General features: G+C 47.4%; 1 protein-coding gene across 4 annotated transcripts in view; it reads right to left on the bottom strand.

Annotated features, from left to right (window-relative positions):
- Window positions 1-25,851, bottom strand: part of HOMER2 (homer scaffolding protein 2) — a 103,174-nt gene that overhangs the window by 15,820 nt on the left and 61,503 nt on the right. For 2 of the 4 annotated variants that reach the window (XM_001927296.5, XM_005666110.3), the window contains exons 3-5: window positions 21,085-21,216; window positions 5,495-5,587; window positions 1,552-1,658 (exon numbers count right to left, since the gene is read on the bottom strand). In XM_001927296.5, the coding sequence (XP_001927331.2) occupies window positions 1,552-1,658; window positions 5,495-5,587; window positions 21,085-21,216 (332 nt within the window). The remainder of the gene's footprint in view (window positions 1-1,551; window positions 1,659-5,494; window positions 5,588-21,084; window positions 21,217-25,851) is intronic. The other 2 variants (XM_021098885.1, XM_021098884.1) reach the window with 1 other exon arrangement.

The following is a 25,851-nucleotide window of genomic DNA, read 5'->3' as shown; positions in this document are numbered from 1 at the left end:
CTGTACCACCTGGGACTCAGTTTCTTCCTGTGTAAATGGGGAAAGTGATACGATAGAGCTCTTAAACAAGGCAACTCTTAGGAAAACAGCTTCTCAGTCACAGAGAGGCCGGGGGAGTGGCTGAGTCCCCTGCCAGGTGAGCAGCTTGACCCCAAAAGACAGTGGCTCTGAGGGTACTCATGGACCAGTCTACACCATGAGGTCCAGACCAGCTTTTGGGAAAGGGGCCATGCTCTCAAGACATGAAAACACAAGCACAGCTAGAGTAGTCATTAAAAATTAAAATCTTGGAGTTCCTGTTGTGGCTCAGCGGTAATGAACCCAACTAGTATCCGTGAGGACGTGCGTTCGACCCCTGGCCTCACTGAGGGGGTTAAGGATCTGGCACTGCCACAAGCTGTGGTGCAGGTCACAGATGCGGCTCAGATCTGGTGTGGCTGTGGCTGTGGCATAGGCCGGCAGCTGTAGCTCTGTTTCGACCCCTAGCCTGGGAACTTCCAAATGCCTCAAGGTGCAGACCTAAAAAAAATTTTTTTTAATTAAAATATTGTTGCCATCAGGGAGTTCCCATCGTGGCGCAGTGGTTAACGAATCCGACTAGGAACCATGAGGTTGCGGGTTCGGTCCCTGCCCTTGCTCAGTGGGTTAAGGATCCGGCGTTGCCGTGAGCTGTGGTGTAGGTTGCAGATGCGGCTCGGATCCCGCGTTGCTGTGGTTCTGGTGTAGGCTGGTGGCTACAGCTCTGATTGGACCCGTAGCCTGGGAACCTCCATATGCCGTGGGAGCGGCCCAAAGAAATAGCAAAAAGACAAAAATTAAAAAATAAATAAATAAATAATAAATAAATAAATAAATAAAATCTTGTTGCCATCAGTAGAGGAATTGTGTGACATTTATAGGTCAATTTAAGGGAAATTGATATGTTTTTAAAATATCAAAGCTTCCTACCACTTCCCAGCAGATTTCATCTGTTAAATTATTCACTATGGTCCGCAGAATCCCTGAGTTTTCTGCGCAAAGATCATGTAACTTTTTATGTTTTTTATAATGACTTTTATTTTTTCCATTATAGCTGTTTTACAGTGTTCCGTCAATCAGATCTTGTAACCTCCTTAAATTTATGGTTCTAGTCCATATTGTAAAGAAAATCTCTTTGAATATATATCCTATGTGAGGTTTGTGTGTATATAGAAAAGCTGTGGATTTTGTGAGACTTTGTATTATTTTAAATAGTTTCTTTGGTTTTTATAGTTTTCTTGGATGTTCAAGATGCAGTCTTATTATATATAAATAAATGATAAATCTGGCTTCTCCAAAAACAAAACATAAGCACAGGGACATAGCTCTCTTACACACACACACACACACACACACACACACTGGTGTGGACAGAGAGCAGCCATGAAGGCAGCTAGCCAGGAGTCAAGACTGGATGCTCCTTCTCGCACCCCAGCTTCTTCTCCCAATTTCCCGAAACCTGCCCAGCGGGAAAGGCCGCCGGGACACGCAGACCTTGGAGAAAAACCGGCACCTGGATCTTAACACCCTCACCTCTGCGTCAAAGCGATCTTCAGCTTGTCATTCTCCGACTTGAGGTGTGTGTCGGCAGGACCCGCACAGGAGGCCTTTTCATCGTCCGTCCCGTTGACACTGGATGGCTGAGTGGAAGATGGGAATGACCTTCATGAGTTACCGCTGGCTGTCTGGGCGGCAGCAAGTCAGGTGGAATGAAGACCTGGGTGTGCGTGAGTGCGGGAGAACCGCACGTCCAACCACAGCGCAGCAAAGACTAATACCCAGGTGTGCCCTGGGCAGAAAGTCTGTGCTTTTCACTCCCAAGACAGCCCCTGGGGCCACTGTGCAGAGCCTTTGGTACTCAGGCTTTACAGATAAACTTAACAAGCCCAGCCAGATAGCTGGTTTCCTTTAATAACACAGAAGCCACGGAGGAAACGAGGAGGAGGGGTTTATAGTAAGAAACAGTGAATGAGGAAAAGAGAAGGATCGGGAGCTGCGATGACTTAAAAACCCAGGGGCTACAGAGAGGTCAACACATTTGAAAAAGCAGGAGTTGGATACGGATGTCTGCTGTCCCCGTTACTATTCAGCTTTGTTGTGAACATTCTGAGACATCTTCTACAATAAGGCATGTCACTCGGAGGTGATATCGCATCGGGTCTTGGATAAGATCTTAGAAAGATCTTATTTAGCCTCCAATAAGTATAAAGGCACAGGAAGGAATCATGAAGGGAATGACGTATGACTAAATTTCTACATTGAAAAAAAAAAAAAGCCACCCATTGTATTAGAATGCAAACAATGTAGGGAAACCATTTCTGCAGTAGATATGGGGAAAAAATGCTAACACCTATCCTAGATTAAAAAAAATCTCATTAGAATCCTCAACTTTTAGAGCTCCACACTGAAACAGTTGGGGATGAAATGATAAGATGTCTTAGATTTGCCTTAAAGATGGAGGGAGAGGAGGGCGTTAAAGAAACAATTGGTCATAGGTTGCTAATTGCTAAAGCTGATCTCTGGGTCCATGGGGGGTTCATTTACACAATTCTGCCTAGTGTTGTGTATGTTCAAATTATCCATGTTAAAAAAATAAAGTTCTTGGCAATAACACACACACACACACACACACACACAAAGGGGGAAAGAATACGCCACTGACATTTAGAGAAGAAGAAATGCAAAGACTCAATCACCAAAAAAATGTCATTTCACTTATAAAGAAATACAAAACTTAAAAAGCCAATAAAATACATTTGTCTTCTGTCAAATCAACAAGGCTTTGTTGGGGAGGGTGTGGGAGGAAAAACTGTTCTCACGCTCTGCTGGTGGGAGTCAGAACTGTGCATTTCTGTAGGGATGTTTGCAATACGTGGCAACAGCTTTTACAATATCCCTACCTTTAACCCAATGTGCCGTTTCAAGAATTTACCCTGCAGAAACCATCAAATGCACAAAAGGTGTGCAGGAATGAGAAACAACACAGATGTCCCAAATGACAGCAGGTTAATGCGCTAAGGTGTGATACCAACAAACACGAGGATACTATCTAGCCATTAAAATAGTTTTGAAAACATGAGGAAATGATCATAACATGTAAGTTTTTTTTTTTAAAGGGTTAAAAAAATTACAAAAATTAGGAAAAAAGTTAGAAAACTATACTAGGAAGAAACACACCAAAATACTAACAAAATATCTTTGGTAGGAAAATAGGTAATTCTTATTCCCTTCTTTAGAGTATGGTATACTTTTTATTTTTGCAACAAATATGTATAGCTTTTATAATCAGAAAAAACCTGTATTAAATGTTTTTGTAATTAGGTTGTTTAAAATCTTCAAGTATTTGGAAAATTTGGCCAAAGTATTCATTCTCAGGGATTTTTTAAAAATCAACCAATGGTATGATTTCAACTAAAAAGAAAAAAGGACAGTGATCTCCATTATCTGGGGAAATATCAATAAGGGTAAATAAAAATGAAAACTTAGGGACAAAAAGCCATTTATAAATAATTAATACACATAAATAAAATAATATCTGAGTATACTTGACTTTTTTAAGGTTTTTAAATACTTTTGGGGACAAATGTAAAACAAAAACCTTAGGTAAAGAAATTCAGGGAGTTCCCATCGTGCCTCAGTGGGAACGAACCCAACTAAGATCCATGAGGCTATGGGTTCGATCCCTGGCCCCACTCAGTGGGTTAAGGATCCAGTGTTGCTATGAGCTGTGGTGTAAGTCACAGAGGTGGCTTGGATCTGGTATTGCTGTGGCTGTGGCGTAAGCAGGCAGCTGAAGCTTCCATTCGACCCCTAGCCTGGGAACCTCCATATGCCACAGGTATGGCCCTAAAAAGCAAAAAAAAAACGAAAGAAATTCAGACATTAGAGATATCACTATAAATGTGGTATTCTGAAAAAGATGGTACATTAGAAACTTTTTCGATCATGGACCATTTCAAGTACCCAATTTTATATATCCTCTGAGATTACTAAGTACTGTAATTAGTACAGTAAATTAACAGTATCATTTAGATAATATTAGAGATTACTTATAAAGATTCAGGGAAGTTCCTGTCCACCTGAAGTCTAATATTCATTCATTTCCATAAACCCACAGGGGCATTTGTTTATGCGATTCAGTTTCAGCTGCTGCTGACAGTCAGGTCTGGAGGGTTGATCTTTACCGCTCACGATGCCCAGGCCTCCTGGGTCTCTCCCCACGAACTGCCCTGACACCTATCCCTCCCTCTTTACCCCCATGGCTGTCCTGGCCTGGCCATTCTCCACCCACAGTCTCCTCGCCCATCTCCCCGCCCTCAGCTGCTCCCTGACCGCCTCACCACCCACACGCAACCTCCGTATCAATTCTTGATCAGTACCCATAAAATATCTCCAGGGTCTTGCAACTATCCAATGATAAATAATAAGAAACAATGCACCAATGAAGAATTCTAGGTCCCTCACAGTGCCTGAGTGCATCTCTGTTCCTCCCACAGGACACCTGACCCCCAGCCAGTTAGAGTCCTGGATGTTGGGCTATTACCTCATATTTTTTTTCTTTTTTGCTTTTTAGGGCCGTACCCCCAGCATATGGAAGTTCCAAGGCTAGGGAGTCGACTTGGAGCTGGAGCTGCCGGCCTGCACCACAACCACAGCAATGCAGGATACGAGCCTTGTCTGCAACCTACACCACAGCTCATGGCAATGGTGGATCTTTAACCCACTGAGCAAGGCCAGGGATCGAACCTGCGTCCTCATGGATGCCAGTCAGATTTGTTAACTGCTGAGCACGACAGGAACTCCACCTTCATGCTTCTTCTAACCCCAGATCCCTGCTCCTCAAGTCTCCCTTTTTCTGTTGTTCTACATAAAACTCTGTTGGGAGGTCAAGGCTTCTGCCTACCACTCCCTATTACCAATCTGGATGTCAGGAATGCAGGTGTTTTTATTTCAGGTTAAAATAGGTCCCTTTGAGTCATTAATCAGTTCTTGGCAAAGCCATATTTCCTTTGGCTGAACCAGAGCTGCTGTGATCCTGCCCCCCACCCCCGTCTTTGTTATAATAGGAAGACAGACGAGGACTCGCCGACGTTGATCAAGTTTCCCATCATGGGCACAGGTGCCCGCGTTTGTCCATGAGCATCCTTCCTGCAGACTTCACCACCCGACACAGAAAGAAAACACGTTACCCTGGCACTGGGATTTAAACAGTGGCCAGAGAACATCCCAGCCCAGGGACCTGCATTAACTCGCATCTCATCAAATGTTTTCCATCCAACACACATCACCACATCCTGAAAAATTCAAGAGTCTCATAAAAACATGTCACATTCATCTCACTGCAAGCAGGCTAATCGTTGAAAAAGCCTTCAAAATGCCCTACTGTGAAAATGTCTTACTTCTGTCAAAAGTAACAGGGAACAAAGAGGCTCAATCACGGGTCACACTCATTTATTTTACAGGCAAAATGACTTACCTGGGAATGATTACTTGAGGTCTCGATTTTCTCCTGGGATTTGTCTCTGGCTAGTTTGGCAGCTTCTTTCACCTCCAGGAATTTCTCTGCAAACTGAACATGAAGAAGAGTTATTAGAGATTTCCTTACCACTATACTTGGCTGATTCTCAGAACCCACTATTATTATTCTGCATTTGTTTTAAGACAATAAATTCTGTATAAATCCAGAAGAAGGACTTTATTTGAGATGAAAACGAAATAACTATAAGGAATCCTTTTCCAAAAAGAAACCCCACTATTGGCCCAGGTTAGATCTGAACGAATTTCTCAAACACTGAAGCTGGATTTGATGGTGAAATATTAAAAACACATACTTCTGATTAACAGTACCGAATACAAATGCAACAAAAGAAATTCACTTATAGCACAGAAGGAAAAACTTCACAATCCCTATTAAAAGATCCAAGAACTCTTACAAGCCAATGTCATGAAAAACAAAAACATCTAGAAAGTGGTGGTGAAGAAACTGTCCTAGATTTTAAAAGCCTAAGATATAAAACAGCGAAATGCAATGTCTAGCCTAGGACTGGATCCTGTTTTGAACAGACCAATTAAATAAGAGTTCTGGCAAGTTCCCGTTGCAGCTCAGCAGTAATGAGCTTGACTAGTACCTATGAGGATGCGGGTTCGATCCCTGGCCCTGCTCAGTGAGTTTAAGAATCCGGTGTTGCCATGAGCTGTGGTGTAGGTCGAAGACGCCGCTCGGATCCCACATGCTGTGGTTGTGGTGCAGGCCGGCAGCTGCAGCTTCGATTTGACCCCTAGCTTGGTAACTTCATATGCCACAGGCGCAGCCCTAAAAAGAAAAAAAGGGCGAGTTCTGAGCAACAACTAGGGAACATGGACTGGATTCGATGACATCAGGAGTTGCTATTAATTTTGTCAGAAGTGCTAATGATGTTGTTATGTTAGAAAACGTCCTTATTTAGACATACTGAAGTATGTAGGTGTGAAATGTCTTGATGTCTGTGATTTCTTTTAAAGTACCTCCACAACAATAAAACAGATGAAGAAATGGGGCAAAGTGTTGGCCGTTTAATCTATGTGAACATGTGGCTGTTCATTATACTGTGCTCTCTGCTTTAAAAACTATTTTAAAAAATCCTTAAAATTCCAGAAAATCACATCGATCACTGTTTAAGAGTCATTGACAAGGCAACCGATTCTTTTTGGTAAGTGTCTTTTTAGGGCCACATCCGCGGCATATGGAGGTTCCCAGGCTAGGGATCCAATCGGAGCTGTAGCCGCTGGCCTGCACCACAGCCACAGCAATACAGGATCTGAGCTGCATCTGTGACCTATACCACAGCTCACGGTAATGCCGGATCCTTAACCCACTGGGTGAGGCCAGGGATCAAACCTGCGTCCTCATGGATGCTAGTCAGATGCTTTCCAATGAGCCACGCCAGGAACTTGGGCAGCTGAGAACAGAGACCATTCTGTGGTCGCTAACACTGACATCGCACGGCAAGACAGACCAAACGTGGCTGCCGAGAAATAAAAAAAAGCTGGTGAGTGGCAAGCCTGCCAACAGTTCTGTGACTTTTGCTGAGAACTTGATTTCTGAGCACAGGCCACTCTCAGAGTGCTGCACGGTGCCAACAACAGTGGCCTGCTTTGGGAAACCCTGCCTGTGATCGTCGCTGGTGAACCAGGCAACTCGATGGAAGCAGAAAAGGTCAGCTTTGCGGTTCTGGCCTCTTTTGCTCCTGCAGGTCTGTAAATAAAACCACAGCCACAGGGCTTCACTTAACCAATCCAGAGCTCTCCGAGAATAACCACATTACCTGTTGCTTAAAACACATGAGGTCCAGCAGGGATGGACAAGGCACGCCCCCCTCCCCCTTTCGGAGGCCCCCTAAGTTAAAAGGGCCTGTCATGAACTTTGTGATAGAACGGTCCATGCTTCTCCTCTTTGCACCCTCCCCCATCCCAGCAGAAAGCAGGCACAATTAAGTTTGTTTAGTGAATGAACGAACTCTGGGTTCCAGATTTGCATACTGCCACTTACTTGGGGAAAAAAACTACAGCAAAGTGCAGGCTGATGCAGTGCCCTTGTGATGCAGTGGGTTAAGGTACTGGCGTTGTCACTGCAGCGGCTCAGGTCGCTGCTGTGGCATGGGTTCAAACTGGCCCGAGAATTTCTATACACCGCAGGTGCAGCCAAACAAAAGGTACAGGCTGAACCTAAGGACCTGGGGAGGTCTTGTGTCTAGGAGTATCCTGCTCCGTCTTTTTGATTCCTAAGCGTACCTGACTGGATCAACCGAGGAACTAGAGAAAGCATCACCTGGAACATGAACATTATCCCAGAAGAGACTTCATGCAGGCACCATGAGAGGCCTTTAAAGCTTATTAACATATTACAAGATGCAGCTTTTATTCCCTATGTATTTTTACTGATTTTTATTTTTTTCCATCATAGTTGGTTTACCGTGTTCTGCCAGTTTCCACTGTACAGCAAAGTGACGCAGTCATACATATATATACATACACATTCTTTTTCTCCCATTATCCTCCATCACGTGCCATCATGAGTTACTAGATATAGTTCCCTGGGCTATACAGCAGCATCTCATTGCTTCAAAAGATGCAACTTTTAAAAGGTATTATCTTGAAAGTTTTTGTGCCTCAGTGTTCATTAAAAGCCAAATATGATTGGAAGAAAATAGTAATGCTTGTGGTTCTCAACAGACATCCCGGCTCATGGAGTCCACCGGAACCGTGCTCAGGAAGGTGGGGGCTGGCGGGCTCCCCACAAGCATCTCAATCCTTTACCAGGCTCCCAAACCAAAAGCACTGTTTCATTTCATTTTGTTTTGACAGATCCTTCTTATCCCTATCAGGGACTTTGTCTCTCACGGGTTTTATTCAAAGTCGCTTGTCAACTAGATTAGAAATGTCATCAGCCAGAGTCATGCTCCTTCATTCGACAAACATGGTCTGGGCACCACTCACTCCTCCAGTGAGCACGTGTTTTCACTGTGAGCTGGGCTGTGCCCTCAGCTGGCTGCTGGCATGTTCTTGCCTCCCACGAGGCCCAGAGTTGGGTGGCAGGAGACAGTGGAAATGAGTCAATAAATAAAGCTCCACCACGACGGGACAGAACAAGCTACTTCTGGCTGCAGCCTGGGGCCTCTATTCTGTGGGTCTCCTCCTACCTGGCCCCGAACATCCCCCAAGGGATGACCCTTAGCTCAACTCTTGGAGACTCCTAGCCCAGAGCACAAATCTTCCATTCCAATGGGCCCTTCTCTCTTTGTCCTCTGACACCTGCCATGACACCCATCACCCTTCAGGTGTCCCACACTTTTGCCCTTGGGGGGCACACTCACCACCCTCTTCCCCGAGACCCTCAGCAGGGCCACATCTACATGGTAAGCTTGACGGCTTCTGAATACACATCTTCTCATTTGCTCCTCACCACCCTCTGAAGGCTGGAAATTTTTAGGATATCATTTCCAGAAAAGAAAATGGAGCCTTTGGAGTTCCCGTTGTGGCATGGCAGAAAAGAATCTGACTAGTAATCACGAAGATGCAGTTTTGATCCCTGGCCTCTCTCAGTGGGTTAAGGATCTGGCGTTGTCATGAGCTGTGGTGTAGGTCACAGATGCGGCTCGGATCCTGTGTTGCTGTGGCTGTGGTGTAGGCCGGCAGCTACAGCTCCTATTCGACCCCTAGCCTGGGAACCTCCATATGCCGCAAGTGCAGCCCTAAAAAGACAAAAAAGAAAAAAAGAAAGAAAAGAAAAGAAAATGGAGTCTTAGGTCAAAATTTGCCCATGGTGCCGTGCATAGGAAACAGTAAGCCTGAGCCCAGATCTGATCTCCACACGATCATCTACACACCAGTTACTCTCTTGTGCCAACAGGAATGCCTAGAGTCTTGCCCACAGCAGGTGCTAAATATTTAGTGACTGGATTTTCCATGTGCAAAGAGATGCCCTTTACCTTAAAGGAGAATTGTACTCAGTTCCTCTAGAAGAAAATTATCGATAAAAGATTTAACGCCAAAACAGGCCACGGGAAACCTGAAGGCAAAGACGAGGCCTGAGGATTAGAGCGTCCGACATGGAGTGAGGGGCCTGGAGACAAGGTCTGACTGCTGAGCTCTCCTCCTTCTCAAGGCAGGAGGCAGGCAGTGAGCACCTGTCACACATATGACGAAACACGCGTCCTTACAGGACCTCAGGGTAACAACGCTATTACACAGCCATACCTCACTTTAGGGCGTTCCACAGATACTGTGTTTTTGTTTTTTAACCAATAAAAGGTTTGTGGCAACCCTGCAATGAGCAAGTCATGGCTGGAAAATTTCTCCAGCAGCATTTGTTCACTTCATGCCTCTGTACCACATTTTGGTAATTCTTGTAAGATTTCAAACTTTTCTTTTTTTTTCTTTTTAAGGCTACACCCGCAGCACATGGAAGTTCCCAGGCTAGGGGTTGAATCAAGGCTGCAGCTGTTGGCCTACCCCTCAGCCACAGGAATCTTCGACTTGCACCACAGCTCACAGCAACACTGGATCTTTAACCCACTGAGTGAGGCCAGGGATCAAACCTGAGTCCTCATGTTACTAGTTGGGTTTGTTTCTGCTGAGCCACAACAGTCACTCCTAAAGACATTTTTTTTGTTTGTTTGTTTGTTTTTTGTTTTGTTTTGTTTTTTTGCTTTTTAGGGCCACACCCGCAGCATGTGGAGGTTCCCAGGCTAAGGGTCGAATAGGAGCTATAGCTGCCAGCCTACACCACAGCCACAGCAACACCAGATCCAAGTGGTGTCTTCGACCTACACTACAGCTCACGGCAACACTGGATCCTTAACCCACTGAGCGAGGACAGGGATCAAACTTGCAACCTCATGGTCCCTAATCAGATTCATTCCTGCTGTGCCACCAAGGGAACTCTCCCTAAAGTATTTTAAAATTAAGGTATGTACATTATTATTTTAGACATAATGCTGTTGCATGCTTAATGGACTACAGTGTGGTGTAAACATAAATTTTATAGGCACTAGGAAGCCAAAAAGATTTGTGTGACTTGTTTTATTGTGATATTTGCTTTATTTCAGTGGTCTGTAATCAAAGCCACAATACCTTGGAGGTATGCCTATCAACAATAACAGCCTAGAACCCTAAAAAGGGGGGAGAAAAAGGAACATGTATTCCTTTTTTGTTTTGTTTTTTGTCTTTTTAGGGCTGCACCCACGACATATGGAGGTTCCTAGGCTAGGGGTTGAGTCAGAGCTATAGCTGCTGGTCTATACCACAGCCACAGCAATGCCAGAACTGAGCCATGTCTGCGACCTACACCATAGCTCACAGCAACACTGGATCCTTAATCTACTGAGCAAGGCCAGGGACTGAACCTGTGTCCTCATGGATACTAGTCAGATTTGTTTCCGATGAGCTGCCACAGGAACTCCCCAGAACACATATTCTTGAGTGCTAGGGATGAGTTTAAGATAAGTGGTGACAAGATATAGTCTTACCCTGCACCCACGGCTACCCCTGGGTCCTCTTACCACTGTCACTATACAAATGGGGTATAGATGGGTTCCTAACTGGCCAAGGTCACACTGGGACCGAATACAGGCCATCTGACACCCATGCTGGACACTACAGAATCCTATGATTTACCTGCTTTACTGCTACCTTAGCTAAGATGCCCAACTCTGACCTTTATCAGCCTTTCAAATGCAGGCAAATGAACCACTGTGGACCTTGGTTTCATCGTCTATAAAATGTGGATAATACTACAACCTCCATGGATTGTTGGAGGAGGAGAGATGGGGCCTTGCTGGGTATATGATAGGGGTTCGACAAAGGGAAGCACAGCTTCTCTGGCCTTGATTTGACTTAAAATCATGGACTTAAGGAGTTCCCGTCATGGCGCAGGGGAAACGAATCCAACTAGGAACCATGAGGTTGTGGGTTTGATCCCTGGCCCCACTCAGTGGGTTACGGTTCCAGTGTTGCTGTGAGCTGTGATATAGGCCACAGATGCAGCTTGGACCTGGTGTGGCTGTGGTTGTGGTGTAGGCCGGCAGCTGTAACTCCGATTCGACCCCTAGCCTGGGAACCTCCATATGCCACAGGTATGGCCCTAAAAAGCAAAAAAAAACCAAAAAACACCATGGACTTTAGTAAACGAGCTCCACAGAAGGGTGAATGCATGTATTTAAATATATTAACTAATTATCTATATGTTAGGGAGTGTGCTGCATACACTGAAATACTTAAGAAAGACTTGGTTCCTGTCCTCAAAGGAGGAATTCTGTTTTATAGAGGATTGTTTTATATTCACATGGGTGAGAATCACAAGGATTTTTTTTTTTTCCCAGAAAATAAGCTTAATGGAGTTCCCACTGTGGCTCGGCAGTAAAGAACCCAACTAGTATTCATGAGGATGTGGGTTTGATCCTTGCCTCTGCTCAGTGGGTTAAGTATCCAGTGAGCTGCGGTGTAGGTCACAGATGTGGCTTGGATCTGGCGTTGCTGTGGCTGTTGTGTAGGCCAGCAGCTGCAGCTCCAATTCTAGCCTGGGAACCTCCATATGCTACATGTGTGGCCCTAAAAAAAAGCACAAAGAAAAGAAATTCAGCTTAAAATGTAATGAAGTAGGATAAGCCCTATCAGATAAATTTTAGGTAAATAAATAATCATTTTAAGAGAAGTAGTGTCAGTAGATGCATGATGGGAATAGATCCCACCATTTATATAAAAATTAGCTACGACAAAGGAGGAATCATAAATTAATGGGGAAGATCATTCAAAACATAATGATGGAGATCATTTTAGTAAACTGAGGGGAAATGGATTTTCCTTACCACAATCCAGTAGCATGATAAATTATGGATGCATTCGTTAAAGGGGTATTTCTTAAAAATCTGGATGCAAACAATTGAACATTCATCAAATTTCTGCATGAGGGGTGAGAGGATAATTTTCTAAACTTGGAAGAAATCAAAGAAAATCACAAAAGTGACAGACTTGACTGCCTAATTTAAAGCTTTTGAATATTAAAAAAAAAAAAACCCACCTAAATCATAAGGGAGACAACAGCCTGGGGGAAATATCCACAGCTAGGCTAGAACAACAGAAAAAGGGCCATTATTTAGCACAGAAAGGGTTTATACAAATTGAAAAGGAAAATATGAAAACCCCAATAGATAAGTGGCAAAACCCACGAATAAAAAAATACAATAGGCAACATATAGAAAAGATTGTTCAGCCTTGCTGGGAAGGCAAATCGAAATAATGAGGGAGCATTCTTCGCCTGCTAAATTAGCAAACGCTAAATACAATGCTCATACCTGATGCGAGCAAGGTATTCCCGGTAGCGCTGTGCACTGGTACAGCCCCACGGAGAAGCAATTTGGAGATACACAGCATAAGTGCAAAACAAATAAAAAATGCTCACACCCACTGCCCTAGTGATAGCACTTCTGGGAAACTATTCTACAAAAAATAATTGAGAAGATGAAAAAAATGGCCTTAGATACAAAGATGTTAATCATAGCCGAGTCTACCATGATGAAAAGCTGGAAGCCATCCAGGAACACTGGCAGAGGATGGGAGAATGATCCCCAGCCTCCTACCTGTTAGGGGAAAGGCACTCCTCACCCAGACGTGCCGGGTGATGGTCCTTGGGTGGAACATCCCCTCTCTCCAAGACTTAAGCTTTCTACTCTTCCCCACGTAGTATAAAAAAGCACATAAACTTGCCCATTTAGTAAGTATAGCTTAGGAAAAACAAATTTGTTTTAAACCCATCACTCAGAGATTAGGTACTAACCACCTCAACTTTTTCTTTCTTTCTTTTTAGGGCCATACCCGCAGCATATGGAAGTTCCCAGGCTAGGGTCCATTAGGAGCTACAGCTGCTGGCTTACACCACAGCCACAGCCACGCCAGATCCCTAACCCCTGAGCGAGGCCAGGGATCGAACCTGCATCCTCGTGGATACTTGTTACCGCTGCACCACCACGGGAACTCAACGTTTGATTTTTTTTTCTACCTGTATATATGTACCCACTACACATATGCCTTTTTAAAAACAGAATGACGCTGTGCGTCTCATTTTAAGGCTACTTTTGACATTAACAATGTGACTATATTTTCATGCAATTATGTGATCTTCTATTACATCCTCTGAATTGTAGCCCAATATTACCCTGAAGGATATACTGGAGTTTATATTTAACTAATTTTCTACTGCTGGACATTTAGGCTGGTGTTTCTGTCGCTTTGTTTTTGCTGTTACAGATGACGCTGTGAGGAAAACTCTTGTAGCTAATTCTCTGTACGCAAGTTTCAATTATTTCCTTAGAATAGATTCCTATAAATAAAACCCAGGGATCAAAGGACATTCAAACCATAAAGATTTCTAAGTATGTGCCAAATTCTCATGTCTTGACTTATTAGGATCCTTTTTGTAGTTTTTAAATGTGTGATAATAATTTTAATCAAAATAAAAATCATTATCATATGACGGAAAAATCAAAGATTACTGTTCTCTTTTATCTGTGTTGTTGTTGTTGTTGTTGTTGCTGTTTTGCCTTGGCCATTGAAGACCCTGCGGCAGATACCACCTATTTGTTTTTTCAAGATTCATTTCTTCTTCTTCCTTAGCATAACAGAATCTGAAATTTGTCTGGAGCAGAACATTTCCTAGGTGGCAGAGAATGAGAACTGATCTAAGCTGATCATGGCATTCCCCGCTTCCTGCCTTTTTTTTTCTGCCTGTGGGAGGGTGGCCTAGGGACCCACAATTCACAATGGAACCCTCCCCTCAAAAAGGGAGCTTACAGGGACCCTGTTATAGTACCACCCTTCTGTCTCTTCCCTCTTGAATCTGTCACAAATGCAGATGTGATGGACAGAACTTGTGCAGCCACCTTATCACCATGAGGGAAAAGGCCACTCAGAACACACAGAGCCCTACACCCAACATCATGCAGCCAAGGGACTAATGTTGGCAACCACCTGCCTCAGGACTTCCTTTTTGTATGAAAAGAATAAGCACTGTGATGTTGTTACTTTGTTTTGTTTGGAGTGTTTTGTTACTTTGTTACTTGCAGCCCGAAGCATTCTAACTAAACCATATCAAAAGGATGATCCACATGCCCTACTGAAAGAAAAATTGGCCTTTTAAATCAGAAAGATAACAGACAGGGCAATATTCTTACAACTACACTGAGTTAATGAAATGAGCATAAGGATAGGGATTCGAATTAGGGGCAAAATAACTGAAATGGGTCAAAGCAAATGCCATGTACGGGTCAGGGTGTAGACAGATCAAGCACAGGGCACTAGCAACTCCATCCTGGGCCACTCTCCCTCCCGGCAGACTGTGTTTCCTTCTGAATGCAATGAGTGAGCTGGAGCCAAACATCTCAAGGTCAGAGGCCAGAAACAATCTGAACCTTAACAGCTGGCTCATCCCTCCACTGGGTCCTCCTTCCTTTTGTCAAAACAGGCAAGTCCTTTTCTAACATTCTTGAGGAGGCTGAGTCTGATGGCCTTTCCAGTGGGTGTCCAGAGTCCCAGCTGACCTCTGGGAACATGCAGCTCCTGTTGTTCTGGAAAGCCTGCAGAAAGAGCAGGAACTATCCCTGTAATACCTTCTGGATTGGGGTGTAAAGGGGTTCTTATAATGGGACCAGCAGAGACCCAGATATCTATTTTCCTTCTGAGGGGGGGTTGGTGGGTAAGAACAGACGTGTGCATAAAGTGTTCTGAAATGCAAGTACCTGCCCTGGTGCTCCTTTTTGTAGCTTCATTATAGTGTGTCATTACCCATTCCCCTTTCAGGTGGTGGGGGGGTTGCTCTGTGCAGAATACTGAGCCACAGCTGTCCCCTCAGCCACACACCCTGGGAACCCATTAGGCCCAAGTTCCTCTTAGCTGGCTGATTGCCACTTGTCAAGACTGCTAGCCTCCCTCCACGGTATAATTTATCAGTGTGTGGTTAATCGTGCCCTTCAAAGAGAAGGGGAGACATTGATGGGCAACGTTCTGAACAAAGAAGACATCTGAGGGCTTATTTGATACATCTTTGTGACAATGGCAGGTTACAGGCACAGAGTGGGACTCCAGCACTGCTGCCGGAGGAGGCCGAGTGGCTTGGAAGACGGGCGCTCCTCCCTCATGCTAGGACATTTGCTTCCGTCTGGGAAAAATGAGAAGCGGCCACGCATGGAAGCAGGTGCAAAGCTCAAGGCTTCTCCAGTTCTCAGAGGCACAGAGGACGAACTCCAACAACTTGTTCTCATTTTTGTTTCTGAGTTCTCCTTTCTTCCAATTCTTTTCTGTGCAACATTCCCCCGGCATCCTTCCCACCTTCTCTGGCTCCTCCAAAGACCGAAGCAATTGTTCCAGGCAGCTGAGAGTAACCCTCAAACCATCCAGCGCTTCCACGAAGAACGCCAGCCACGGATGGGGTCCGGGCGAGGACCCTGTCTCTGACAGAACGCCCCTACCTCGCCCTTCCGAGGCTGCCAGCCCTTTCAGTCTGGACGTGGGACACTTGGCAGAGGGGGCCCTGATCCCATCACCCTTCTTCTCCCCACCGGGCACTTTTTCAGAGGGAAAAATACCTGCAATCCCTACCAGCCCCTTCAGAGATTCTGGTGAATTCTTCTTTCAACAAATCACCATCACACTTGATTCCACTTTACCGAAATTCTCTCTGGTCCTCACAGCACCTCTTCCTCATTTCAGCAAATGGCATCACACCATCCATCCATCACCACCCCAAAGCCTCTGCCTCCCACACCTACTCACCAAGTTCTGCCAATTTAGCTCCTCAATATTTCTTAAAGCTCTCCAACTCTTATGCAAGCCCTCATCATCTCTGATCTGGACTGAAACAAGCTAATCTGTCTTGATGCCAGAAAAAAAAAAATCAACCTAAAATGCAAATCTGATCATTTCCTTTCTTGGCTTAAAATCCTTCACAGGCCATAGGATAAATTCTAGAAACTCTGGCATGCCAGTACACGGCTTTCCAAGAGCTAGGCCCTATCAGCCTGACTCACCCCAGAAACCTTGGTGCCCTGCTCAGAGAGAACGGTTTGCAGCTTCCCTCATACAGTGTCAGGGTTTTGCTCGTGCTCCTGCTTTCTGGAGAACAATGGAAGAAGGAAATCCTCCCTGTGGCATGACTTGGAACATCTCATTGTCTGGTGTGCATGGGGGAGGTGGCCTGGAGCTGGGATCCACGATGAACCATGGGAGAAATGTCTAAGGGCCTAGCTGTGCAGGAGGGACTGGGAGGGGACTGGGAGGAAACCGGGTTGGAGGGGTTAGTGACAAAGAGGTCTGGGAAATGGCTACAACAATGGGCCCAAATGGAAGCAGAGCCGAGAGACATGCACATTCCCCATGAGACCTGCAATGGACTGCAAGTCTGAAAACGGAAATGACACCGCAAGTCTGTGTCTCCCTCAAACTCACATGTGGACATCTCAGCCCTCAATGTGATGGACTGGGAAGTGAGGCCTTTGGGAGGTGACTGGGTCCTGAGGGGGAAGCCCTCATACGTCGGCACAGTGCTCTTATAAAACAGACCCCAGACAGCAATGGTGCCCTCTCTCCGCCACGTGAGGACACAACGAGAAGTTGGAACATGCAAGCTGGAAGAGGGCCTTCAACTGAATGTGACCATGCTGGCACCCTGATCTGATTCCAGCCTCCAGAACTCTGAGTGGCTGTTGTTTATTAATGTAATTATCTGTGTGCTTTTTAGGGCTGCACCCGTGGCATATGGAAGTTCCCAGGCTAGGGGTCGAATCAGAGCTACAGCTGCCAGCCTACACCACAGCCACAGCAACGAAAGATCTGAGCCTCGTCTGCCACCTACACCACAGCTCGCGGCAATGCCAGATCCTTAACCCATTGAGTGAGGCCAGGCATTGAACCTGCATCCTCATGGATACTAGTTGGATTCACTTCCACTGCACCACAGTGGGAACTCTGAGTGGCTGTTGTTTCAATACCCATCTATGGTATTTCACTGTAACAGCCTCCAGCAACTAACATACTGCTTTTCTGAAGTCTCCACCCTTGAGCAAAGAGACTTCTTAGAACCAGGGCCAAGAAGGCTGCTCTATGGATACCCAGTCATTTTCTTTCCCCCGGCAGCCGGGCACTTGCTCAAAAGGCTTATGGACACACTGGCCCTGGTGCCAGGGAGAGAAGGGTGGCATGGCCTTGGCCACACCTCCTCCTGTTCCCCAGGGCCACCCTGACTTCTGGCCCTGCTGAGTGTCAAATGCCACCAACAGTGACCCACCCTGGGGCCCTGATTCTGCATCATGCCTTTAAGTGACCCGCCAGCTCCCCGGTGGAAATCTGTTTACACCGGGCCCTTCTCCCAGAGCACAGTGATTTACTCTCAGCAGACCAGACATGCGCCGTGGATCGTCAGGCCCCCTGGGCCCACAAGCCACAGGCTTACTAAGGCCTTCCGTACCACACAGTGCTGCCTCAGGTCAACCAACCTCTCTGCAAAGGAGACGAAGCAAGGGTCTAGTTGCCACAGGATTCCCAGTCCTCCCAGGGACCTCAGCAGCAGGCCTTCCAGAGCTCTGCTGGGCTGCCTGCTGGCACACTGCATCTTTCGGACCTGTGGGATGTGACGCTTCTCCTCAGAGCCACAGTCCAGGGACTGAGGGACCAGGGCTGGAGAGGTCGTCTCTCATGCTCATACCTAGTGAACTGCCCTTAAGGTTTCTGCCTCCTGCCCCATGCTTCTGAACCCCGGTGACCTGGGGAATTTCGTACCCAGGAAAGGATGCTTCTATGAGCAGGGGCATAAGAAGCTGTGCAGAGGGCCACCAGGCCACCTTGGGTTCCCTGGGCTTTTAGGGAGCAGCATCCACAGTACCTGGGGATGCAGAGGAGGAGAGTCTGTGGGGTACCCTTCACTGGGGGGTTCATTTGTGGCTGGTGCAGGTTGGCTGGGTCTGTGGGTGGGAGGCCTCCTTAGAAATAGGGGTGTGCGTGTGTGAGAGAGAGAGAGTGTGTGTGTGTACTGGTGCACACACCCAGGTGCACACACTCTGGACAAATGAAAGGTACATTAAGCAAGTCCCTGCCACGGCAGCCACCTGCCTCCATCTCCCTCTGGGAACCTTGTCCTCAGTGCACCCAGGGAACCCAAGCAACCAAGTCTGTACTGGGCAGCTCTGTCCACCTCCCAGGCATGTGGAGCTCTGTAAGGCCCTCCAGGGACGGGACCGCGTCTCTGCATCCTCGGGGCCCGGCACAGCAGGAGCTCAATACACACCGGCCCAGCAGTCGGTCGGACACTCAAGGGAATGGTCAAAAAACAGCTCCCTTAGCCGAGCTTCCCAAAACCAACCTGGCTGCAGCTCTTCCCAAGGCCTGGATTTTCAACTCCCACTTGGATTCCCTGAGACATTCTGATATTCTTCCAATAAGTTTTTTGTTGTTGTTGTTGTTTGTTTGCTTGCTTTTTTAGGGCCACACCTGCAGCATATGGAAGTTCCCAGGCTAGGGCTCCAATTGGAGCTGCAGCTGCTGGCCTCCACCACAGGCACAACAATGCAGGATCTGAGCCATATCTTCGACCTGCACCACAGCTCATGGCAATGCTGGAGTCTTAACCCACTGCAAGACCAGGGATCGAACCCACATCCTCATGGACACTAGTCGGGATCGCTTCCACTGAGCCGTGTGGGGGAACTCCCCCACGAGTTCTTGTGTCGCATAAACTAGCCAGTCTTGCTTGTACCCAGTACATTCTCAATACCTACAGAGGGCTCTCCATCATCCCAAAAGGAAACCTATTCTCCTAAAACAAGCTTCTGGCTCCTCAGTCAGCTGTGTGAGGCCTCTCAGAGGGGTCAGTTTGACCTCTCCGTCCCTGGGCTTCTCCAAGTCTGTGGTCACTCTCCTTCTCAACACTTTTCTATCCATCCATAGAGGGCATCCCCAGTGCCTTTAAGAATCAAAGCAAAGCTATGAGTCCTCTCCCTAGAAAAAAGGCAACATGCACACAAAACACTGTGTAACATTTTAAGGGTTGTGGGGACTCCAGGTTGAGAACCTGTAATAGTGTGACATGTAAGAAATAAAGAGTTTCTATTGTAGCTCAGCAGGTTAAGAACCCAACAAGTGTCTCTGAGGATGCAGGTTCGATCCCTGGCCTTGCTCAGTGGGTTAAGGAGCTGGTGTTGCTGCAAGCTGCAGTGTAGGCTCCAGATGCAGCTCAGATCCCGCGTTGCTGTGGCTGTGGTGTAGGCTGGCAGCTGCGCTCCGATTCCACCCTTAGCCTAGGAACTTCCATGTGCCTCAGGTGTGGCCCTAAACAAACAAACAAACAAACAAAAAGACATATATACCTGGTCTTCTTCCATGCTTCCTGGCTCACAGCTCCTGAGTGATGAGAGTGAAGGGAGCATCTTTTATCATAATATTGGGTCTCCTGTCCTCAGTTCTGAGTTCAGAGCCATAAAGATGAAATGGGTGTCCTGTTAGTCATAACAAGCCCCTTTCCATCAAAAAATGGGTTTACGTCCATGAGGTGACTTGGAAAAGACCAAGGATGGGGGCTGGTTGCCAGGGGAACCAATCATGATGAGAGGGCTGGAACTTCCAGTCCCCCTGGGGAGGAGAGTGGGCGTGGATTAATCAACCATGCCTCACCAATAACACCTCCCTAAAACCCCCAAAGCATGGGGTTTGGAGAGCCTCCAGGTTGATGAACATGTAGAGATTTGGGGAGAGTGAGAGACTCAGAGAGGACACGAAGCTCCATCCTTTTCCCACACTCTGCCCATACGGCTGTTCCTGCACTGTACGTACCCTTTTATAATACACTGGTGGTCTAATAAGTAAAATGTTTCTCTGAGTTCTGTAAACAGCTGTAAATAGCAAATTAACTGACTGTTCAGAGGGGAGTCATTGGAATGTCTGATCTGCATCTGGTGGGTCAGAAGCACAGGGGACCCCCGGGCTTGCGATTGCCTTGGAAGTGGGGAGGATCTGAACTCTTCCCCTGCAGGATCTGATGCCACCTCCAAGCAGATCAGAACTGAGTTGCAGGACATCCAGCTGGGGTCGGAGAACCCCCCAAGCCCCGCCTGCATGAATGCTGGAAAGGGGGAACAGACCCCTCTTTAAACTCCTACTGAGCATCACCTTACGCCCCCTCTCTGAGGGCTCCACCCAGACAGTCACCAACATTGATGGCCGTCAGAGACACGTGGGGCCCAAGGAACAGGGTGGTCCCCTGGGGAAGGAGCACCGGCAAAGCCACGTCGAGAGGCTGTGCCCTCAGGCTCTGAGCAGCATTATTCGAGATGTTTTCCTTCTCCAAACAACAGCTCCATTTTCAAGCCACCTGGTATTTCTAAAAGGTCCACTGGTCTGGCAGCCCTGCCGTGCCAGAAGGCGAGAAACTGAAGGATCGAGAGGAATCTGTACACCCACGGCAGCGCGTGGCCCCTCGGCGGGCAGGTACCGAAGGAGGGGAGCATGGGGCGCGCGCCTCACCATACAATGTGGGAAGGACCACGTTACCTTTGTCAGCTGCTGCTCCGAGGAGAACCCCAAACCAAACACCGTGTTGGCCCTGCTGTCGGCCCACTGCCCAAACTTCTGCGACGTTTTGGTGAAAGTCATATTGGGTGTGATCGTGCTGTTGATGATCACCTGCGGCCAAACAGCCCAAAGAGCAGACATTCAAACACTGAATTAGACACCAAAGTAACTCCTGGCTAGTAAAGAGAGCCTGCATCCCCACCGCCGTTCTAGCTGGCCTGGCGTGCTTCCTCTTCCGGCTCATCCCACGCTGAGTCATACATGCAACCATGAAAAGGGGCAATTTCAGAGACTTAAAAACAGCCAGCCAGCCTAAAATAGGATCTCACCAGTTATCAGTGGGAGAAAGCCTCTCCCAAGCAGAGAATAGTTTCCAAAACTGCTATTTATTTCCCCAAAGCTGCCGCACATCCAATTGTCCTTAACGGCCGGTCACGTCATACATCCTCTGAAGAAACGCGCTGCACACCTTTTTAAGTACCTGGAGCCCCAGTGTCCAGCTCAGACCATTCATTCACTCATTCATTCATTTGTCTTTTGTCCTTTTTAGGGCCACTCCTGTGGCATATGGAGGTTCCCAGGCAAGGGGTCCCATCAGAGCTGTAGCCACGGGCCTACACCAGAGCCACAGTAACACCAGATCTGAGCCGTGTCTGGACCTACACAGCTCACGGCAACACCGGATCCTTATCCCACTGAGTGATGCCAAGGAATCGAACCCGAAACCCCATGGTTCCTAGCTGGATTTGTTTCTGCTGTGCCACAATGGGAACTCCAGCTCAGACCATTTAAAATCTCCATGAGCAAGGGGGGCTTGCTGCTTCCCCAGAGGAAAGAAAAGGTACACTCCAAGTGGGATACCTGGTGGAGGTCCATTTACAAACAGACTAATCAGGCAGGTGTGAGCTGAGCGCAGGGACCCTGTAAGGGACAATGCAGGGACCTGGTGCTAGCTGCTGCCACCACACCTCGGCTTTAGAGGATGAGGGGACAAGAGGCTGTGGGACGTGGGAGGAGAGGGCTCTAGAGTACAGGCTGCCTTAACGAGAAAAGGGAACTTCTATGGAGGGACACACCAGCACATGGTGACCTCATAGGAGGGGCAGCCAGCAGAACAAATGCCCTCACCCTCTGTCCCTCTGGTCTCCTGCCATTGGCCAAACCCAACCAGAAGGCAGAGGTCTCACGAGCCCACTGACGTCATCTATAGGTCAGCCTCTCAGGGACCAGAGGAGGGTGAGGAGGAGCAGAGAATGAATCTGGAGGGATACATGGATGATGCCCAGCACATGGTGCATTCATTCATTCAACAAACATTTACTGAACATTCCCTATATGCCTGGCATTCTGCTAATCAAAGACACAAAGATGAAGGAGTCAAGATTTCTGGTCTTCATGGTGCAGACAGTCAGGAAGAGGGCAGAGACCTGTAAGTAAGTAGTCACTACACAATTGAAAAGTGTTATAAAGTATCAACACTAGGTTCACTCGGCAGAAATTGCTGGAAGCCTGAACACTAAATACTAAATTACTGGGAGTTCCTGCTGTGGCTCAGCAGAACGAGCCTCACTAGCATCCACGGGGACGTGGGTTCAGTCCCTGGCCTTGCTTAGTGGGTTGGGGATCTGGCGCTGTTGTGAGCTGTTGGCGTGGGTCGCAGACGAGGCTCAGATCTGGTGTTGCTGTGGCTGTGGTGTAGGCGAGTGGCTGTGGCTCCAACTCGACCCCCAATCTGGGAACTTGCATATGCTGCGGGTGCGGCCCTAAAAAAATAAAAAAATAAATACTAAATTACCAAAGACTAAAAAACCACTTATATCAGTTCACAGAAACCTCATAACAAACCTATGAGGGAGTTCCCATCATGGCGCAGGAGAAACAAATCCAACCAGGAACCATAAAGTTACGGGTTCGATTCCTGGCCTTGCTCAGTGGGTTAAGGATCCGGCGTTGCCATGAGCTGTGGTGTAGGTCACAGACATGGCTTGGATCTGGCATTGCTGTGGCTGTGGCATAGACTGGCAGCTCCATTAGACCCCTAACCTGGGAACCTCCATATGCCACTAAAAAAAAATTAAAAAAAAACCCAAAAACCTGTGAAGTATGACTACTGCCTTCATTTCATAGAAGAAATTGAGCTGGCCGGTGGCAGAGCCTAGAGATAAAATCCAGGTTGTCTGACTCAAATCTCTGTGTTCTGAACTTCTTTATGACGTGCTTCCCATGTTACACTGGATGACTCCTGTTCCCGCCCTAGCTATGAAATGCTAATGCTCTCACCGCACGCCAGGCTGATTTTTCGGCCCCGGGTGAGCTCCTCTGATACCCAAGTCCATGTGAATAAAGACACGTTATCAAAATTAATAATAATTCAGTTATTCAGGAGTTCCCGTTGTGGTGCAGCAGAAAGGAATCCAACTAGGAACCATGAGGTTGAGGGTTCGATCCCCAGCCTCGCTCAGTAGGTTAAGGATCCAGCATGGCCAGGAGCTGTGGTGTAGGTCACAGACACAGTTCAGATCCTGTGTTGCTGTGGCTGTGGCGGAGGCCGGCAGCTATAGCTCTGATTGGCCCCCTAGCCTGGGAACATCCATATGCCGTGGGTGCGGCCCTAAAAAGACAAAAGACCAAATAATAATAATGATGATAATAATAATAATAATAATGCAGTTATTCAGATAACTGAATGCAAGAGTAGAGAGTTCTGCCCGATCTCACCAGACACTATCAAGAAATGGGGGCGTGAGGTATGGAAAATGCAGATCTAAACCAGAGGGAAGTACAGAGGGAGGCTTCTGGGACCTGGAAGGGTGGCTGGGGTCTGATAGAGCCCCAGGCAGGACCAATACAGTGGAACCAAGGCAGGCTGAGGGAGCTGGATCAGAGTGGATCACTTGATCCAGCGTTGCTTTAGCTGCAGTGTAGGTGGCAGCTGTGGCTCAGATTCAATCCCTGGTCTGGGAACTTCCATATATGCCACTGGTGTGGCTTTAAAAAAAAGAAGAAGAAGAAGAAGACAACTAAACTTCAACATGCCAATAGAGTTTATCAGTATAACTTCAAATGGGTAGCTGAGATTAATTAGCTGCAGTCATTGCCCCAGTCCTCAGATCCCCCCGTGTTCACTCTAAGCAGTGATTCCAGAGTGACTGCTCATCTCTCCTCCCCTCCCGTATCACATGTGTGTTGGTGGCGGGTAGAAGGTAGGTCGGAACACCCAGCCTGGAATTCAGTCTGTCAAACCCACCCTCCTTCATGTTCTCCTGTCTCACAAGAGAAAGGTCCATTCACCTGCCCCGAACTAAGCCTCCCTCCATCCCCTAGGTCCCACCTTCTCACTCCCATGCCCAGAATGGCCCTCCTACCCATACAAATGCATGAGGTGCTCACCACCCCCAGACCCAGAGCAGGCAAAAGGTCTATTCACTTCCAGAACAAAAACTCCCAGTCCTGCAGAACCTCTTCATCAGAACTTGGCCGTGGGAGTGCCTCTGTCCTCTTCATTCTCTACTGACATGCCTGCTCTGCAGGGGGATGGCTTTGATTCTGGTTCAACGCAGCTACCTCTCACTCTGCCACTGGCATCAAGGTGCCTGGGCATTTACCAAACACAACCTATGGGATCCCACAGGCTGCAGGTCAGCCAGGAGGAAGAACAAAGAAAGCCTGCTCCCTTGCCTGGGCTGCTTCTGCAACCCCTCTACAGACTTGGCGATGCCCCGGCTGCTCCTGCAACCCCCCAGGCTGCTTCTCTGCAGACCTGGCAATGCCCTGGCTGCCTCCTAATGATTCACCAAAGGCTCTGGGACATCTGGAACCTTCAAGATCCAGAAGGGAGGAAGTAAGGGGAGGAGAGAGAAGAAAGGGGCAAGAAACGCCATTATCCACTCCTACAATGTCCTTTTCACGCCATGACTCACCAGAGGTCACTGGTCTGCACAATCTCAAGGTCATAACAGTAAACCCATCTCTACGATTAGTGAGATGACTGACTGCCTGGCTGTTCTCCCAAGAAATCCAGGGCACTGACCTTCTCAAAAGCAGCAAGACCGACAGCTGGGCAACCAAGCTGTCAAAAAAAAGCCATCACTTCCAGGAGCTTCTCCCTTCATTTCCCAGTAACATGGGAACTCTGCCCTGTGCTACTGTCGGCTCAGCCCACCAAGACCAAGTCCCCCGAGAAGCTGGGCAGACGGAAGCTGCTAAGGACACATGTCCCTTCTGTGTCTGTTCCTCTTGGTACCCAAATCAGTCCTGGCTAACTGCTCTTGCACCTGGAATCCACCTTCTTGCCTCTGTTTTTCTTTGAGGCTCTGGCTCATTGCTGACCTTCACCCCCCTCAGGCATGCATGAAGGACAGAAAGGAAGTGGACACATCTGAGAAGACCTCCGGTCTCCGCTGAGTCTGCTATGGTGAGTGCCCAGTGCAGCTGTGTGAGCAGGAGGGACATTCTCAGGGGTGGGGGTGAAGGGATGGGGCCCCAGGGAGGCTTAGTTCTGGGCAGGTACATGGACCCCTGTCTTGGGAGACTGGAAAGAATGAGGTCGGTTGAACTGGATGGACCTGAGCCACAATTTCTCCAGTAATGTGGAGACTGCATCACCATTATGTACTCGCCAAATTCGAAACACGTATGGAAATACCAGGGGCGGCAGTGATGATCCACAGCAATGAGGGCAAAATAACTTTGGAAACCCATGTGGGGAGTTCCCGTCATGGAGTAGCGGAAACGAATCTGACTAGC

The sequence above is a fragment of the Sus scrofa genome, chromosome 7, assembly GCF_000003025.6.
Source record: "Sus scrofa isolate TJ Tabasco breed Duroc chromosome 7, Sscrofa11.1, whole genome shotgun sequence".
NCBI lineage: Eukaryota > Metazoa > Chordata > Mammalia > Artiodactyla > Suidae > Sus > Sus scrofa.
Note: the sequence above shows the minus strand (reverse complement) of the source record. Positions and strands in the feature narration are given on the sequence as shown.